Source organism: Drosophila santomea, chromosome 2L (genome assembly GCF_016746245.2).
Source record: "Drosophila santomea strain STO CAGO 1482 chromosome 2L, Prin_Dsan_1.1, whole genome shotgun sequence".
NCBI lineage: Eukaryota > Metazoa > Arthropoda > Insecta > Diptera > Drosophilidae > Drosophila > Drosophila santomea.
This window is the reverse complement of record NC_053016.2, coordinates 1,887,163-1,906,046: the sequence shown is the minus strand read 5'-3', so window position 1 is coordinate 1,906,046 and position 18,884 is coordinate 1,887,163. Positions and strand designations below refer to the sequence as shown.

At 42.7% G+C, this 18,884-nt stretch overlaps 2 protein-coding genes across 3 annotated transcripts in view; one reads left to right on the top strand and one right to left on the bottom strand.

Moving 5' to 3' along the window:
* Nucleotides 1-17,218, bottom strand: part of LOC120443874 (mitogen-activated protein kinase-binding protein 1) — a 58,843-nt gene extending 41,625 nt beyond the window's left edge. For both annotated transcript variants that reach the window (XM_039623251.2, XM_039623253.2), the window contains exon 1: nucleotides 16,533-17,218. The gene's annotated coding sequence lies outside the window, so the exon portion shown is untranslated. The remainder of the gene's footprint in view (nucleotides 1-16,532) is intronic.
* Nucleotides 17,219-17,813: 595 nt separating this feature from the next.
* Nucleotides 17,814-18,878, top strand: LOC120458800 (snaclec subunit A-like). Its single transcript, XM_039646593.1, has one exon. It carries the CDS (start codon nucleotides 17,910-17,912, stop codon nucleotides 18,633-18,635), a length of 726 nt encoding a protein of 241 aa, XP_039502527.1. The 5' UTR covers nucleotides 17,814-17,909; the 3' UTR covers nucleotides 18,636-18,878.
* The last annotated feature ends 6 nt before the right edge of the window (nucleotides 18,879-18,884 follow it).

The window sequence follows — 18,884 nt, the reverse complement described above, 5'->3', positions numbered from 1 at the left end:
AAAACATTTGCCTGCGAAAACCTGAAACCGAGTTTAATGCCCTTTTGCGCTGAGAAAGCCCTCGTCTTTCGCACAATGAAGGAAATCTCCGCAATTGAGACACAAGCCACTAAAAAGAACATAATGAAAAGCCAACTAAATCATGGAGAGATACAGAAACGCAGAAAGAAAGAGCCAAATCTTCGCACACCTAACTAACAATGGGAACCAACTGCGCTAAAGTTTAAACAAAGCCGAGCAAAAGAAAAGCAATAATATACGAGAATAGTACAAACACTATCTCGTTCCACGAAAAATGGCGTCACTAACATCGTCGTCCGATTTGCAGCTATCACAGCGCTAATTATACTTGTTACTAAACATATATATAGCCATTAGTTATCAGCGTGCAGAAATACAACGAATGTGAGCCGATATGAGAAGTCGCCAAGTCGCCAAATCGCCGAGTTGAGGAGAAACACCAGTGAAGAATCGAACGGTAAAACACAAGATGTGTCATGGGGTTTTCGAAATCTCTTGTTTATTTCGCTGGCGCCTCGGGCTTCTTTCATTGTTTACCTGTCTCTCAAGAAAGGTGTTCTCTGCCTTTCTCCTGTTTTAGCCATCAACAGTTATCAACCGGTGGCAATAGACATGTATATTTGATGGTTCTATTATCGCATACATGTTGAACAAGTCTGTTGACAGGCGATAGATTGGAGAGCCTTTCAGGCAGGAATCTTGCAAGCCGATGAGCTCATGTTTCCAAAGTGTTCAGATTGACACTTGTGCTCCACTCAAAGAACAGCGATCTTCGGCATGATCTTGACCCTAATGTTACGGGTGATTATATTTGCAATCGCTTGTACGCAATGTGGGTTCATCACATGGCGAACTTAATTCATTGATTTATAATGATTTATTGTTAAATTGCCTGTTCACAGACTTGATCAAATTATAGCTTAACTTCAATTGCACTTTGAAACCTCTAACAGACTGCTGAGTATATTAAAATTCTTGTTTTCATTTAAATCAACAAACCCTAAAGAGGTTTGAATTTCTGAAAGATTGTCAGTTGTTCCAATTCCCTTCCACCTGAAAGCTTTCAACAATAAGATGTCCGCCCAGTCCAACACTTGACAACATTCAACGGGGAAGTGGAAATGGAAAATCAACAGAGCTCATCAGCATGCTGCAGCTTTCATTCAGAGCCGACTTGGAATTCAAATAAGCAAAGTGTAATTAATATGCCCAGGAAAGAGCAGACTTCTGGTTTTCTGGCAGGTTGCACACGTCAATGGCAGGCCCAGAATCCCCAGATTCAAATTCAGATTCAGAATTAGAATCAGATTCAGATTCGGATCCGAGCTGACAGCCTCATATCATATCAAGTAACCTTCGTGTGGAAACAAACAGAAACCGGTTGCCTGCACTCGGCTTATATAAAATGATGCACTCTACAAGGGAGAGGGTTGGGTTGTGTGGTCGCGAAATAAAATTAGAAAATGCAGGGGGGTTTTTGGGCGACCGGGAGGAGGAAGTGCCACCCATCAGCCCAGCAACTCAGCAACCCACCAACCCACCAGCGGAGCTGCAGCAGAGCGGAAACCGTTCGCTCTTGTTGGCCATGTTGGCCATGTTGGCCATGTGGGCCATGTTTGCCACTTGGCTCTCAGCTGTTTGCTGCTAGTTGTTGCCTGGCGGCCGTTGGATCTCAGATCTCAGATGGCTGGCCATTTCTTGACACTTGACAAACTTGGTTAGGGGGTTTATGCGGGGCAGATTGGACAGCGCGATATCTAAACAGAGTTTGCCTAGAGGAAATCGCATTAAAAGCCAACTAGTTAAGCTTTCAATGAAAACTTTTCCCACCAACAACGAGTACTTAACGCAATGCAAAAGACCACAAGCGGTTCAGTTGTTAGTCAGGAAATGGTATGGGTTGTATGCTTTTATAGCATCGAAGCCTTGGCAGCTCTTGACTAGTTTAATTTCATTAAGGGAACTAAATAATAAGATGTATTTTATACATTCCCCCTCCATTTGGCTATGCAAATCCGTCAACAACTGGCAAGTAATTACGAGTATCAACACCCACTGATGGGGAACTCTTATCGACAGGAACGAGGGTGCCGGTTCGCGCCAACAGGGGGCGTGTTTGTCGCTGTGTCCGCCTTATCAGCTCATTAAGTCGTCTGTGTCTAGAAAAGTGATTTCCAGGCGTAACAATTGCCAGTGCAACAAAACGCTGAATAGGCCACTTCATTAGCATTGTCAAACCGACCGCGAAATGACTCAACTTACCTCGACTTTCAGCTTGGTGAACTGGCAAACTGGCGAACAGAAATGGGAAATAAGTCGAGATCAAGATTCTTCAGGCCTTGTCTCGTAATCTCCTCCACTTGATGGATGTGTCTTTCTGTGTGGGCCCGTGAAGCCGACGAAAAAGTAACAAAAAAGCCACTTAAGCGCATACATAAATATCAATTAAACGTTTGGCCACTGAACTTTTGTTTGGCTTACAAAACCGTTCAAGTTTAAGTGATTTCTGAACCATGAAGAGTCATTTACCATGCTGAAGGTCATTGTCTTTGGCCATATTCACGCATTTTGGGTCAAAAATTGGGTAAGCTTTCCCCCAAAAAAAACTAATTAAATGTCACATCGAGTTAAACATAGTTTTTGGGCCAGCAATTGTGCAATTGTCGCTGGAAAGTTATGCCGAAGTTAACCCAGTTTTTTCGGCCCTGTTGACTTAATTTGCAAACGAAAGCAACAAAAAAATGGGGGAAACGGGTTACACAGAACACAAGTTTCGACTTCATGACATTCCAATTGGCATAGGTGAGTGAAGACCACCGAAAAAGAGCGTGAAGAACAGCGAACTTGTTCACAGAATTATTAAATTATTTTTTGACAATTCGATGAGCAGAACACCGCAAAGAAAGCAGCTAAATTCGAGTCCAGGAAACGGAATAATGACACTAAAAAATGGCTCAAGTGAGTCATTAAGCTGACTGGAAAGTCTCGTTGCCCCGTCTCTTTCCATCGCCCTGTGGCCGTCTCGTTCCCTCCTCCTTTGTGGAAGCAGCCATAAAGGAAGCAATCCACACACCTCAGCGGAACTCAAGGGGCAAGGGCAAACACCTTGAAGAACCCAGGAGAGACGACACAAAAAAGCGGTGCCCAACTGCATTTCCTTGGCGCTTTGTGCTGTGTGTGGCATAAAAAAACACCTCTTGGCCAAAAGGGAATTCGCAGGAGCCATAAAGGATTTCCTTTGTTCTGCTTCGCGATCAGGGGAAAAGGGTCAAAAACGCAGTGAGTTATCATTAAAATTCAATGGTACTTGCGGCCAAGTGCATTTTTATATTTTGTTTGCAAGCTATTTGCATTTCACTCTGCAAATCAACCGACTAAAAGTTACGGCAATAAAAACAGTAGTTAATTCCCCACAAAAATTTACCCATGAATCGATGTACTTCTGAAATTGCACCTCCAGTTTATGGGTGTGAAACCACAGTTAACAAAGTAGTCATGTAGTCAAATAAAGAGCACAGCAAACAAGGCAAAACTACCACGCAGAAAGAGTAAACAGCCCTGCCAATCCCACTTTCCATCATCATCTGAGTAATTTTTCCACCATCGTTTCTTACATTGTTTACCTAGCAAGTTTGGCAGGAAGCAGACAAACTGTCGATTTGGCCAACCAAAAATATGCAGACAACAAAGACGCAGGATTTTCCTAGGTGCACCGAGCAAAACTCTACATGAAAACTCAACATGAAAGCCTAGCATAATCATAAATGAAGTGGCATGAATGAAATATATTTTAAAGGCTTAACTTAAGTGACAGAGGTGACACAGAGTGGCGCTGAAATCGTTCTGCAAATCCTAAGAATGTAAGCAGATAATTGCAGTGTAGACTGCGTTCGCCTGTCTGGAAAACTTTGGCTTAAAAGCGAGGGAAATTCAAGCTGCGGGGGCGTTGTCAGCATTGCCAGACGTTTTCCAACCGCAGCGGGAAAAGCGTTGGGGAAAATGGCAGGGAGGAGCGTAAACTAACTACAGCTGACAGTTTGGCTGGGGAAATGGGTAAATGTGGAAATGTGGAAATGCAGAAGCACCTCAAGAGCGCTGAAATCATAGGTAAGAAACCCAGTAGTCGCCCTCTTTGCGCTAAGTATATCAAATTTTTTTCAGCTACGTGTGCTGCTTCTCACGCTCCAGCTTTAGTTCATCGGAACAGATGTTGGCTAAAGTATTTCTCGTCCATGCATCTATACATATATATATATATATGTATATAAATTCTTTTTTCGTTTTCAACTTTTTCTTACTCATTTCTTGCGCGACTGCAACATTTGTTCGGCAGACAAAGTCGCCATATTATTCGCCAAATTCACATGTCAGGCAGCTATTGCAAGGCGAGTTCAAAGTTTGTACATATAAACCAATATGTTGTACTCTGTGTCTGCTGCAGGAGTCGGCAATACGTATTTTGGCTTCAGAATGATGTGCAAGTTCCCTCGAGAAATCTCGTCTGGACAGTTTGAAAAGTCAGTTTTGGTCAGTCAGTGCAATGGAATGTGAAAGGCATTCTCAAACTGCTGTTAGTTGAGTAAATAAGTGTGCAGACATATTTTGTTTGAAATGCGAAAAAGATTACCAATTAAGCAAATCCGAACCACGCTCGTAAAAAAGCAAAACAAGCAAATTGCGTTATCGGAAAAGTTTATAAACAAGCTTTTGCCATTAGGGCACTTCACTTATGAAATTCCAAAACAAATTGTTTGCATTGTTGCCCCCAAAAATCGGTTACTATTAATCAAGCCGAGCTGAGACAACTTGGGGGAACAAACAAAAAGCCAGCAAAACTACCGGGCTGTCTGGGCCAGGTAATAAACAATCGAAGCCGGCTAGAATTGAGACTCGAGACCGAACTAGTTTTTCCGTCACTTGGGGGGATCGTTCAATCGACGGAGTGAGTAAACAAACAACAAAAAAGCGACGTTCCAAAGTCACAAATGCAACAACCAACCAATGTGGAATAATTTGAGTCGCGTCGAGAGGCGAGAGCATAAAACGCAGTCAAACAGTCAAATGCCATTTCCGACTGCAGTCAGACATGAAAAGCAACAAAGAGCAACAAAAATCAACAAAAAGCAGCGGGGACAACTGCCGCAGCAATAGTAACACCAGCAACAATAACAATGCCTACAACAGCAATAAAAGTAACAGCTACAGTACAGCCTCCCTAAAGGCAAACGCCACTCGGCAAACGCGTCTTGGGCAGCTGAGAAGTTTGCTGCATATGTGTCCCTCACCTTTGCATTCAAGTATTGCACTATAGCCATGCTTGACTGTACAGAAAACCCAGGCCAGTGGAGCGCACGTGGCTCCCCAGACGGAAGCCAGTGGCCAACGAGCAGGCATGGGTGTGCCGAAAGGGGGTGTGTTACTTTCGGGGGTGCTGAGGGGGACTGGGGTGGAGCTCGAGTCTGGCCAACAACACAGACTGGTCTAAATACCCGGCCAAACGGACTAAGCGACGTGTATTATGTGCGTTCCTTGGGTATTTATGGAGTTGCATGTTCAGCCGAAGACAGTTGGGCTTATGTTTATTATTTTATGTTGTTCTTGTTGTTTTTTTCGGTTGCTCCTTGTCGTGGGTGTCGATGTGGGGGGACACCTGGGAATGGGCCAGACCACTGGGTAATTTTTCTAAGTGCAGCGCTTACATTCCTCCCCCAGCGAAGAAGGCGCGCCCACACGAAACGGGAAAAAAGCACCTCCACACACCTAAAAAAAACCAGCGCATATCATGGCTAATTTGGTTGGTTGTGCGGTGGTGGTGGTGGTGGTGTAGCCACCTGGAACCAGAAGTAGTCCCCCAAAAGTGGAGCAGTCCGCTCTGCGGGGGTTGTCCCGCGAATCGTTAAAATATAGAAAATAACTTCATATGCAGCTCTTTCGATGGCTGGCTTCGTGAATACCCTTCATGGATCGAGCGAAAAGTATGTAGTAGCCTACATAATTCTATATATATTCCGATATATCTTCCATTTCCTAGTTTATCTCCAACTTCCAGCTAAACGCCCCGAAAACAGAGCATTCGATGTCAAACACACAACTGAAGTAGTTATTTCGACTATAATTAAATAGGCAGCTAAACGGTGGGCGTTGCCTGATAAGAGATTAGTTTCTTTTTTTGGGAACTGGTACTTTGTGGGCCATTGGCTTGGCCTGACTTTTCACTTGAAGTTGATGGAAGACTTTGTTTACTACCTGCAACGATAAGAGGCAAGACAAGTTGATAATTAATAACAAAAACATATAGTCGTACAATAGACATCATTAAAGCGATTAAATATTGGCACAGAGCTGTGGCAATGGGGAATATGGAGCAAACACACTTCCCTACAATAAAATATTCCACTGGGGAGCTATTCTCATCTGTTGCCATCTCTCTCGCCCGCCCATCACCTATCTCTTTCTGCCGGAGCGAATTAACCCACTTTTGCTGGCCATTCGCACCATCAACAACTGCCAGCGAATTTGGGATTATGAAATCGCAAACGGCTCTTATTTAATTTCGTTTCATTGCATTTGTTTACCAATTGCTTTGGGCCACGTGAGAAAGCGATTTGAGCTAATTGCCACAAGCGGAAATATTGCCCGTAATATTGCATTGAAACTTCTGCTTGTGATGATCAAATTGTTCATTTAATCAATCAAATGTTATGTATTGATATTTGTGATTATGTAATTGATATTTGCATAGTCCAATTGATTATTCAGTGTTTTTGTTCCACATGTTGCAGAACAGTGAACCTAATGACCTAAAATGAGTACATCAAGTGCTTTCTTATCTCACACAATGCTTAGGTAAATATTTATCATTTTCATGTTTATGAAAGTACTTTTCTACACCACACTGCATTCTTACTTTCAAAATCGTTCTCGCTCTTCGCTGGACTAGAAAACCGCAAAGCCAACTTGGCTTTGAAAATACCTCTGCTTTCTCTATCTAAACCACCTGACTTTTCCCATTTCCCATGCTTGATCATATGACTAGATAAACATAGTCGGATTCGCAGACTTCTAACGAGGAAGCGGCACTCGCAGTGACTTTCAAACTTCGACACTGACCTCGGCAATGCCCAAAATGCATGGAAAATGCCACTCAGATACGACTCGTTCCATTGGTTTCCGAATGCCCCGTACACAACAAAGTCAACAACGACTTTGACTTTCTAAGGCAATTTACGTTTGTTCAGGTTTTATGGCTAGAAAGTCCGCTTCGATCATAGAGTTGTAGAAAAATTCATAAGCATAAGCAAGCGAAAATCGTTTTGCGGCCATTTAGCGGGCCAATAAAAATGTGCAACCCGTCGTCGGCTGTGTGTTTTTTTTTTGCCATTTTTTCTAGCCGTGTATTTGTGTGCACATGCATTATTAATGCCTCTGACAATTGCAACTGCATTTGGCCATTTGGCCATGTGGCAAGGCATCGTCGCATTGTTTGCAACTGTAATTTGCTACTGCCAACTGAGAAAACTGTTTAGCCGAAATGTGTGAATTTTCCAAACTGCCGGCGCAGTTTAGTTATAGTTATATCCCTTTTCTACACCGACAACATCTGGCCGTGTGCAGATAAGACCCTAATTGCATTGCCCAAATGCTCCGAAAAGCAGGCCTAATTTATTACTTCGGACAGCAGTCGTATTATTTATGACGCGCACTGTCTGCTTGCACAATCAAATGCCAATCGAAAGTGAAGTTGGCACGTGTGAAAGCATGAAAGTGTTGAGAGTTTATATAAGACAGCTGGTAAACATAAAGCCGGAACATTGAAACTGATCTAAGCTGTTATTAAATTTTCTCCAAAATGGGAAAATCTCCCCTGAACAATCCAAATAAAGTGTTTTTATGCTGAACACTAACCTTGGCAAATCGGAAATGTTTAAATGTTTAAATTATGAACACATAAATGTGTTTATAGGTGGGCAAAAAAGCCAACGAATGTCGAAGTCAAGAAAAAGTTGGGGAAAACTTGCACACGTTCGGTCAAAATATTTGATGCGTATAAGTAATGAATTTGTATCTGGCAAATAATTTGTCCGATATGAAATTAATGCCACTCCGACACGCAACGCAGACGAAACTTTTAGTCTGATTGAACAATATATTGTAGTAATATTGAAAGGAATGTTTAGGACGCGGGATGGAATGAGTGAGTGTTTTCATATGCTGACGAATTTTAGTCATGAACATAATGCTGTGTGATATAATTTTTGCAAAGATTGCAAAGTAAAACAAACAAACGAGCAAATCTATTTGCGTGCCAGTTTCTAACAAACATCTAATCTGTCACACCCAGTTACTAGAAAACTTTCGCTGGACTCGTAGGAACTCGTAGGAAAGGTGGATAGAAAGTGCAATCGACCCCAAGAAGATCAAGATACATCGATGAGGCCAGACCAAATCGATTGAACCGAAAGTTCGTCACGTTCGCTCACTTCAAATCCTATCAATGGAATATGGCAGAGATCGCAGTCATCATGTGCTGCGTTTTGTTTGAAATGCTTTCGAGGGTCGCTCGTTCAGTTTTGCCCACAAAAGCCGAGACGCATAAATAACCAGCAACGGTCATTCCGCCGATGACAATGACGAACCGCTAATCATACTTTAAATATTACAACAATACACCAGCCAGCCGAGAAAAAGAGAGAAAAATCGGCGAAACGTGCGCTTCATTAATATGTGAAAATAATAATGCGACAAAAAGCGGCACAAAAACAGGCACAAAAAGCGTTACTTAAGTAAATGTGGTGGTCGACAAGTAAAAGTCAAAGGCGTTGAACGCACCTAACGAGGCGCAACAAATGGGGTACATTTTTAAGTACATATTTAGATGAAATGAAACAAATATTTTAAAAGTACAGATTTCACGAGCTGCAGCTGGAAAATAGTGCTTCACATAGATTCTCCTTTCAATAATCTCATCCGAACTTGCAGCTGACCACGTCCAATCGGAACTTTCTTTTCTAGAGCCAGAAAATGTAGCTCAAATGATAATTGATAAGCGACCAAGACGACGACTTTCGTTGCGATTAGAAAACCGAAACGGGCTAAAAGTATGGCCAGTTGAACCAGGTGAGGGAAAAACTATTTAGCTGAGCGGTAATCGACTCTAATTGCGGTCTGGCTTTCGTGGGTTAAAGGTGTGCTGCCAATTAGTCGGTGCAAAGTGCGATTACTTTCGGGCCAATAAAATTCGAAGGTTGTAGAAGCACGCGAGCTGCCATCCCGTTTTCCATTTCCCATTTTCCATTTCCATCCGACATTATCTATAGCTGTTAATTAAATGTCGGAGGAGCAAGCGACCCAAAATAATTAAACAAATCTACCGGCAGCTCAGTCTGAATTGAAAAGTAATTGGATTTACGTGAAGTGTGAAAGTGTTTGTTTTCATCAATTTGTCGGCGGAACTTTCAAGTGGCTCGTTGAGCAATTGGATTATCTTTAACATATAAATATAGAACAGACTCTCCACACTTGTTGTTATTTTCATACATTACGGCTCTGAGGAAAATGAAAGGTAAACAACAGGGAAAATGCCTTTTGAAGGGCAAACTTCTGAGAGAATTAGTTGGATTTTGATTTGCCTTGCTTGAGCACAAAAAATACAATTCATCTGGAACTTTAATCCGCTTAAACTTTTGATATGCTCTTACTATTTTTGCCAACATTTTTTCTGTAACCTTTCACACTCTACTTAACGACCGAGGGCACAAAGTTCAATAAACCCCAAAAAATGAGGCACCGCTTTTGTTTTATTTCCGCTTTGCTCATTTTTCATTGAGCTGTTTTCCTTTAGTAGTAATTTAAATTGGCGTAACAAGACACAGAACTACAACAATCGGATGGGAGGCGATGGCAGCAACAATAGGAAAATATTGTGGCCAGGGGTCAAGTTGAATTACTGGACAATAGCCATTCAAAAGAAACGGAATGAAAGTAACAAAGTACTCCGCTTGTTCCAATTCATTTGGCAAGAACAAACAAAAAAAAAATTAAAAAGATACAAACAAAAAGAGGAAAAATGTCATTCAATAAATTCAACCATTTTTACAGTTGATTCTGACATCATAACTCACACTTCCTCTGAAAAACTAGATCCACTTGATTCTGTGCAACATATTCTTGTTATATTATATTTAAATTACCTTTAATAAATATTTTGCTTAGAGTTTTTGTTCAATACAACAGCAACCGATTTAAAGCCTTCCCACAATTCGAATTTCGCCGCATTTTCTTCCAGTAACTTGCAACTTCTTCTTGAGCAGATATATCTGATAGTTGTGGACTTGTAGATTTTTATACCCGTTACTCGTAGAGTAAAAGGGTATACTAGATTCGTTGAAAAGTATGTAACAGGCAGAAGGAAGCGTTTCCGACCATATAAAGTATATATATTTTTGATCAGGATCAATAGCCGAGTCGATCTGGCCATGTCCGTCTGTCCGTCCGTCTGTCCGTCTGTCCGTCTGTCCGTCTGTCCGTCTGTCCGTCCGTATGAACGTCGAGATCTCAGGAACTACAAAAGCTAGAAAGTTGAGATTAAGCATACAGACTCCAGAGACATAGAAGCAGCGCAAGTTTGTCGATTCATGTTGCCACGCCCACTCTAACGCCCACAAACCGCACAAAACTGCCACGCCCACACTTTTGAAAAATGTTTTGAAATTTTTTCATTTTTGTATTAGTCTTGTCATTTTCTATCGATTTACCAAAAAACTTTTTGCCACGCCCACTCTAACGCCCTCAAACCGCCCAAAGCTGCTACGCCCACACTTTTGAAAAATGTTTTGATATTTTTTCATTTTTATATTGGTCTTGTAAATTTCTATCGATTTGCCAAAAAAATTTCTGCCACGCCCACTATAACGCCTACAAACCGCCAAAAATTGTGTTTAAGACTCTCCTTCTCCCTTCCACTAGCTGAGTAACGGGTATCAGATAGTCGGGGAACTCGACTATAGCGTTCTCTCTTGTTTTTGTATCTTATCTTTCCACGTCTGACCCAACCGACTATTTGCGCCTAATGACAATAAACACGCGCTCGTTCACACAGATACCCAACCCACACTCACATTCGCATTCACATTCGTATTCACATTCGCATTCACATTCGCATTCACGCACTCGTGGAGTCAATTGTGTTGACCATGGCCAACAGATTTTCAACATTCAATCATATTTGCTGACCCTCGCGGTTTTTTATTTATTCGCCATTACCTCCCAGCTTATTTCATATTTTATTTTTGCAATTAGACACACACTTCCCTCTTATTTTGTGCCTCTTTGCTGGTTTACTGCCGATTTTGCCTTGTGCAGCACATTTTCTTTTCCCTTCCTATCTCTTTCGATTTTTCCCAGAGCTTTTCGCCTAATTAGTTTGATTTTTTTGTATTGATTTTTCGCCATGTGGCAGGGTTTTTTTCTTTCAGTTTTCAGCTATATGTATATGTATGTGTTGCCTATTTTCGTTCTTTAAGAAGGCAAACACAGAGCATTAGCAGATAAAATGGCAAACACACCCACAAAAGAAGGCCAACGAAATGGCAAGGAAACAAAGTTTTGGCAATCGCTTTATTATTGATTTCGTCTGGTGCTTTGGCCTGATTAATGTATAAAACCTTGATCTTGATGAGCAATTTATTACAATCCGTTCAATTGAACTGATTTCACCTTCTTATTTCATATTTCTTCCGCTTAGTTTTCCCTTAGCGGATATTTCATTAGCCGTTAAAAAGATGTTTTTGCGTTGATATATTATTAAATATTTAATTTTCCCTGACAGCCCAAAGCTCTGAAAAACACTTGAGAACCTTACGTTGGCTCTCCTGCTGTTGTTTCATTTATTTATTAATTTGTTTTGTGCTTATTTAGCCACTTGACGAACACTTTCGCCTTTTCCCATATGTTGCGTCTTTAGCTTATCTGTTTGCCAATTTGTTTTTTATTTTTACCCCGTTACCTGCGGTTGATATTGCGGCTAAAAACTACGTTTTAATTTAGCTGATGAGCCATAGCATACGTATAATTGCATTTACGTATATAGTATACTATATACATATATATATACTATGTTTAAGTATGCATAATTGGTAAATTCTATCAGCATTTGAACAAATGTTGCTAAAGGTTTTAATCAAAGTCTATGGGCAAACTTCCTGACGACTTTCGGGCAATTTCCCTGCTAGGCTGGAAACAATAAATTATAATTATTGCCCGTTAGTTTCGGCCTGGCAGTTGGCCAAAGGCAGTAATATTTGTCGAGAGATGAGGTCGAGCAAACGCAGCTGTTGCAATTCAGAAACACATTCGAAAAAGTCCTGCCTGCAGGTTCTCAAACAATTTGCCCCACCAAACTCGACAAGTTTGAGGACAGACAACAGCGAGCCGCATAAAGTTTACTTCCTTTTTTTCGGTTTATTTTTTATTGCCAGTATCCGTCAAAAAAAAACGGAGCAACATTGAATTTAAAAAATGCCACAGAAAATACAAGCAACTTTGGCCAGTTGTTGGGCGACTGCATAATACTTCCTCTTCAAACTTGGCACAAGCCATGGCCAAAGCCAATTGCCGGCACTGCGGACCGCGATCCAATCCCACTTAATGGGTTATGGCATCGATGGGGCACCGCGGGGAGGGTGGGGAGGACGACGGGGTCCTCGAGCAACAATGTATACCAGGCCTAAGCCCAGATCATCACTGATGGCTAAAACTTGTAAGCCCGCAATTACGCTTGATTAAGTTGTTCGTAATAGTTCGTTAGTTGAGTAAATAAAATGATGTGATTACGGGATGATGCGGGGAAAGTGGAATGTGATCCGCGATCATGAGCTGGCACTTCCTCATCCCACATCCTCAAATGGTCTCATTCCTGCGGCATTTACTTGTTATATTGATACTAAAAGATATTTTGTATACAAATCTGAGAAGAAGACCTATTCTTTCTAACTACTAGTGGCAAAGTAATCATTCTTAGGCGGTTCCTTCTGCAAATCCCACCATAAATTTGAAGAGTTTGGCACACATCACGCATAATTGCCACATCCAGTGCATAAGTTAGTTGCCACAGATTCCGAGGACGGCTGCTCCACCCCCCAAAACTAGTTCTCATCCCAAGACTCCCACATAAAAAATAAGCAGCTTTAAAGGCGGCAGCACATTCTAATTAAGCCACAATACAATGCAATTCAAGTCATTGGAAACGACCTCAGACAATGGCCGTGAACGAATGCCAGAAAAAGAGGAAAGCTGGTGGAAATCTTCAAGGAAATCGAGCTGGGATTCGAGGGGATTCAGTGGGGGGACGGGGCACTGTGTTTTCCGGGCATAAATACTCGCTTCGATACTCCGATGGAGATGAGTGCAAAGGAGGAGGGCCTTGTGTGCTCAGCAGCCATGTCTTATCGAATCGGGTTTGCCATTAACTTGGCCCGCACCAAAGTAAACTACATTCCAGCCATACTCAAGTGCGAGTAGAAGCCTCCCGAGCAGCTCCATCCACTCCGAACCTTCTACCTTTCCCCATCCCAATCCCCATCCCCATCCCCAGTGTCTTCTCCGATTCTCCTCAGGAAGCGCCGGCAACTTACATGATATCAATAAAAGTGCACAGAGCTGAGATAAACTTGAAGAGCACCAGCAGGGCCAGACACAAAACAGAAATAAATAGGATGCGGCTGTGTAGCAACTAGGTAGCCCGCCTGGAATGCCCTACCAAGTTGGTGCAAAGATGACTACCGTCGACTGAGCACTGTACCCTTCGAAAGAGTATAGAATATGGAAAGAGGTGGAAGACACACAGCAGAACAGCAGCAGCGGCAGCAGCAGCATGCAACTTGCAACCAGAACAACAAGTGGAGGGCGGGGGCGGAAGGGCGTAAAAATGCAGCAGCAAAAATGTTGCACCTTTGTTAGCTGTTGCTGATGCCTCTGCTGCTGCCGTTTGTTGGCGGCGACTCTCGACTTCTGGCGGCTTAATGGATATGCAACGCATACGGCGAATTATCCAAAAATGCTGGCCGAAAGGGGTTTGGAGGCAAAAAGGTGGCAGAAAAGTGGCAGAACACACAGGTGAGCTCTGAGCCAAAGTGCAGGCCACACTTCAGTCGAGACATTCCCCCGGGTTGCCATAATTTTGAGCCGCCTTCTTTTTTGTTTGCCTTGTTGTGTTGCCTTGGCAAATTTACAGTTGCATTTTGTGGAATGCACTCGGGAATTCTTTTTGGCCTCGCCAAAAACCAGTTTCGGGCTTCTTAACTGGGAGTTGGCTTATGAAAAGTAATGGAAATTGGACGAAAATCGGCACTTAGAGGTGATAAACTACTTAACAATGTTGCCACGGTTGTTTAGGGCCAGTTGTATTTAGCTCTTAAAATTTGCATGTTTCATTCTACAGAATCGAAAGTTAATACATACATATGTATATTAAAGCCCATCTGTGCAATCAAAGGACCACCATACCAAGCAATCGTTCTCTGATTATGCACTAACCAAGATTTTGCAGCTTCCTTTGCTGGCATTCTTGGCCTTTACCACATTTCCCAGTTGATTGCGGCCGACACAGACTTCCAATTGAGCCGTGGCCATTAGTTGGAATATACGGCGTAATATTTAATGGGCCCAGTTTAAAGTTGCGGCCAATAAGAGAGCGGCCGAGATAAAAAGAACGCCAAAGACTGGCCAAAAGGCAATAAAAGAAGACGAGGCACCGAGCCAATGATGTGGAAAGGGGGGGAATGCCAAGGGGGGGAAGAGGCTGACAATGCCAACTGCGTCGGCTGTTGGAATATTCAGATTTTCATCTCGCATCTATGAGATACGTGAGTACGTGAGTATACTCAGTGCGTACAGTGAGAGAAATATAAACAAGAAAGCAGAAAATCCTTCGGTATTCCCCATAGCCGCCTGTAGATAAATGACTCAAGCGGGAGAAACGAGTTGAATTCCAAAACTAGAAAAGATGCCCAGCTACGACCACAAAAACACTCAATGCGCACCTGTCGCCCGCCAGGTAAAAACCAACCGGCAACCGGCGAACGTCTTAGTCAGCAGAAGGCAAGGTAAAAGGGAAAAGTAAACCAGAACTCAAAGACAAAAGTCCAGTGAAATCACACACAGGTAGAAAACAAAGGAAATGGGAAAAGTGGGAAAACAGAGAAGATTCCGAAAGCGGAGAAGAATCGAAAATAAGACAGCGCGCGAAGCGGACATCCAGTATATAGAATCAAAATCCACCTGTCACCATTCTTATTTCTCTCTCTCTCTCTCTACCTGTCTCTCTCCCTCTCTCTTTTCCAAACTCTTCTGAGCGACTTTGACATTTGATCGCGAGTTCTGAGTTTCCCGATGCGCTACTCTCGACAGGGAAGTTATGTAGATTCAGGCCAGAAATCTTATTGGCAATGAACCGGGTCGAGTTTTTACGCCAAAGAGATGAGATGAAGAACTATGCAGTGTTTTCATCATATTACTAACTAAGACATGAAATGTTCTTAATAGATATAGTGTGTGTATAGTCATAACCGCTTTCAGCAGAAGTTTCGACCACTTTCTTATCACGAGACTAGCTGATGTATTTTTTTAGGATTTTATGACCAGGTTCCAATGCTCTTGGGATCAGTTTCAGCATGGGATTTTTTCGTATTTTCAGAGCTCCCTCTTTCATCTCATCTCATCTCATTTCATCTCTTTCGCTCCTCGCATCTCGAAGCAGCCACTATTTATTTGTAACCCTTGGGTAACTTTAACGAGCTTAAACTGACCGCCGTTGGCGGCTCAAAATAAAAACACCACAGATTCGGTAGAAGAAGATACGTAACATGAGAGAAGTCTTTACGAATTAGTCACTGTGATTAATGAGCCAACGTTGCCGTCTCTCTCCCACCGAATCCATCCGTCTCTCTCGCATCTAGACTGATTTATTTCGTGTGAGCACTTCGACGAAGAATACAGGTGTCTGCGGTGGTCTTTGTGGAGGGATGCCGTGTGCAACATTAGGGCTGCCCCTTCCTCGCATTTATCTGCATCAGCAGAGCGTTAAGGGGCTGGATCGCAGTGCCGAGTGCTTGTGTTTGGGGGTCAAGTTCAGTCGTTTTTGGGGCTGTCTCTGCCCATTCATGGGCTCATGGTTAGGAAAATCATGGAAATTGTATATCTCGATTAACTGCTTGTTATCGAATGTATTTGTTTGAAATGCGAAGAAAGGTGCACAGCTTGCCAAATCAGGCAGCTTTCAACAAACCTCCCCCGAACTCGCAACTGTTTGTTGACTTCGATGCGACGGCCTTCAAAGTGTGTACACACCAAGCCCAGCTGAGAGCGAAAAGCACCCCCAAAAGGGGGTGGCTCTGGACCCAAACTGCTGGTCTAGGTTAGGTCGCTGAAATTTCGACACACACACAGCCAGCATCCGGCGGAATGTGGTCCACCCCTTTCACCCAAAAAAGTGTGTCAGGCGGTTCGAAACTCACCTGGACGAGGAAACTCCTTGGAAACTGGATTTTTTTTTCGTAATTTTGGTAATTCTGGAGTGGCTCCTGCTGTTGCGTTTTGCTTTTCTCACTTGCTGAGCTGTCGTGAAGTAGTGTTTCGATGTGCTCTGGTGTTTTGCTAGTTGTTATGGTTTTTGCCGTGTCTTTTACTTTTATTTGCAGACAGGTGCACTAACAACAACCGACAAAAACAACAAGCACACACTCGCACACGCACACACCGATGATTTTCGCGAGCGTCGCACACAGGCACACGCAAATACACACAAACACGCACACAGACACACACCCACACAGACGCTGTGGGACTTTGGCTTTGAACTTCTTCTTTCTTCCTTCTGCTTTCTTTTGCTTTGCCCTTTCTGCTTTTTGCCTTCTGCCTCTGCACTTCGTACGTTTTATCTAATCTCGGTTTCTGCGTGCAGATAGATAATGCCCAACAGCGAATAGCCGCGCCACTCGTCGAGTTTAATTATTAACTATTTGTATTTCTCGCGTTCGTCTGCCTCTTTCTCGCAAACGCCGCACGCTGCGAACACAAAACACAGGCAAAACACACACACACACACACTCACGGGGCACGCGTACGCACACAGACACGGCGAACGGAGAGCGAAACACGTCCGACGCAGCGAAATTTTGAAGGCGCTTTGCCGCTTTGAGCCCCAAATGCCCCAAACAAACTAGTGGTGGCAGCAAATCGACTTCCCCCATCGATACCATCGCATTTGGTGCGCAGTGTGACCAGAGGGGAAACAGTGCCAGACGAGTTGGCATCCCCAGTCGCATTTGAAATCCCAATATGACCAGAGCCTGAGAGTGCAATAATACATATTCTGATGTATGTTAAATGCATGTACATCTACATCTACATCTACATGTAGATCGAAAGAAATTTATTTCTAGTACAGAGCTTGGCCTCAGGTGGCGCTTTTTTTTTTAAAAGAATTTGAATTCGAATTTGAAATACGTCGTAGTCAAAAATAAATGAAGACTTTTTAATAGAAATGTAAAATATGTTTTTTTACTTCGTCTTGCACTTTATTTGCCAATTTTCATTCGCTTGAAATCGCCGCATGTACGACTTTTTAAAAGATTTTTAATTGACATAAACTCATAGGTAATCTTTTTATTCAATTCATGCATGTATTTTTAGAAATACACTAAAGGTTTTTGTATTACATTTACATTTATATACATTTTACTGTTACAGGCCCTTAAATGTCTTGCATTAAAATAATCAACGGCATTTCATTAACTTTTCGAACCGAATTTATGTACATACATATATACATATTTTGTTCAGCACCGTATAAATAAGCACGAAATAAGGAATTGAATTGAGTTCTCCGCAACATGTTTCGCCTGCACATCGGTTTTTTGTGCCTCGTCGTTGCATTCTGCATCCTTTTCGGAGTGTGCCACGCCACCAGCGACTCCATTTGTGTCCTGAGCGATGCGCCTCAGCAATGTGCCGCCTTCTGCCTGGCAGCATTGCATCCACTGTACGATCAGTGCTCCAAGTCCAGGCAACAGGACAACAGCCAAGAGGCAATGGTGAAGATGATAGAGGATTTTCGGACTGAGCAGAAGGAGCTCGTGACTCACTACTATCAGGATGTTCGGGAGCTGTTGAATGTCCTTGCGGCGAATCTAACTTCCACCGCGAGCAGACATGAATCCACCTTGCAGAGCATTCCAGTGACAGTGCCGCCTGGGTTCCAGAAGATTGGATCCAAATACTTTTTAATAGAAGATAATGAGTGGAAATCCTGGACTGGTGCCGAAGAAACCTGTCGCGAAAAGGGCGGTCGCCTAGCAGCCTTCCGAAACGAAGACGAGTTTGAAGCCGTCACAAGAATCGCCCATAAACGTACCGTATTCTGGCTGGGTTATCGTCGAAATAGTAAGGACGTATTCGTGACGGCCACCGGAAATGAAGGATCGTTTATGAAGTGGAAGTCAGGACAACCCGACAACAAGAATGGCAAGCAGAACTGCGTTGCCCTGTCCAAATCACGCATGTATGACAGGAAATGCGATCATACCTATGCCTTCATTTGCCAGTTGGACACGGTTTAAGAAAGATAATGATAATACGTATATATCTATACATAATTATTTGTCAAATGCTCTGCGAATGTGTCTACAGAGAGTAAGAAGAGAGTTTTCGCATAAACACGCACACACTTATTGGGTTGAATTGATTAACACAGAATTAACCAAATGCATGCCATATAAAGCAATATTCAAATTAGACCACCTCGTACTCATTTTGGCGGGTAGTACTTAAGCGCGCAGGGGCAAGCGTTCAGTGTTCGTTGTTTGCGG

Excerpts from the sequence above, each read along its gene's own strand:
- LOC120458800 (XM_039646593.1), top strand. The coding sequence starts at position 17,910 with ATGTTTCGCCTGCACATCGGTTTTTTGTGCCTCGTCGTTGCATTCTGC.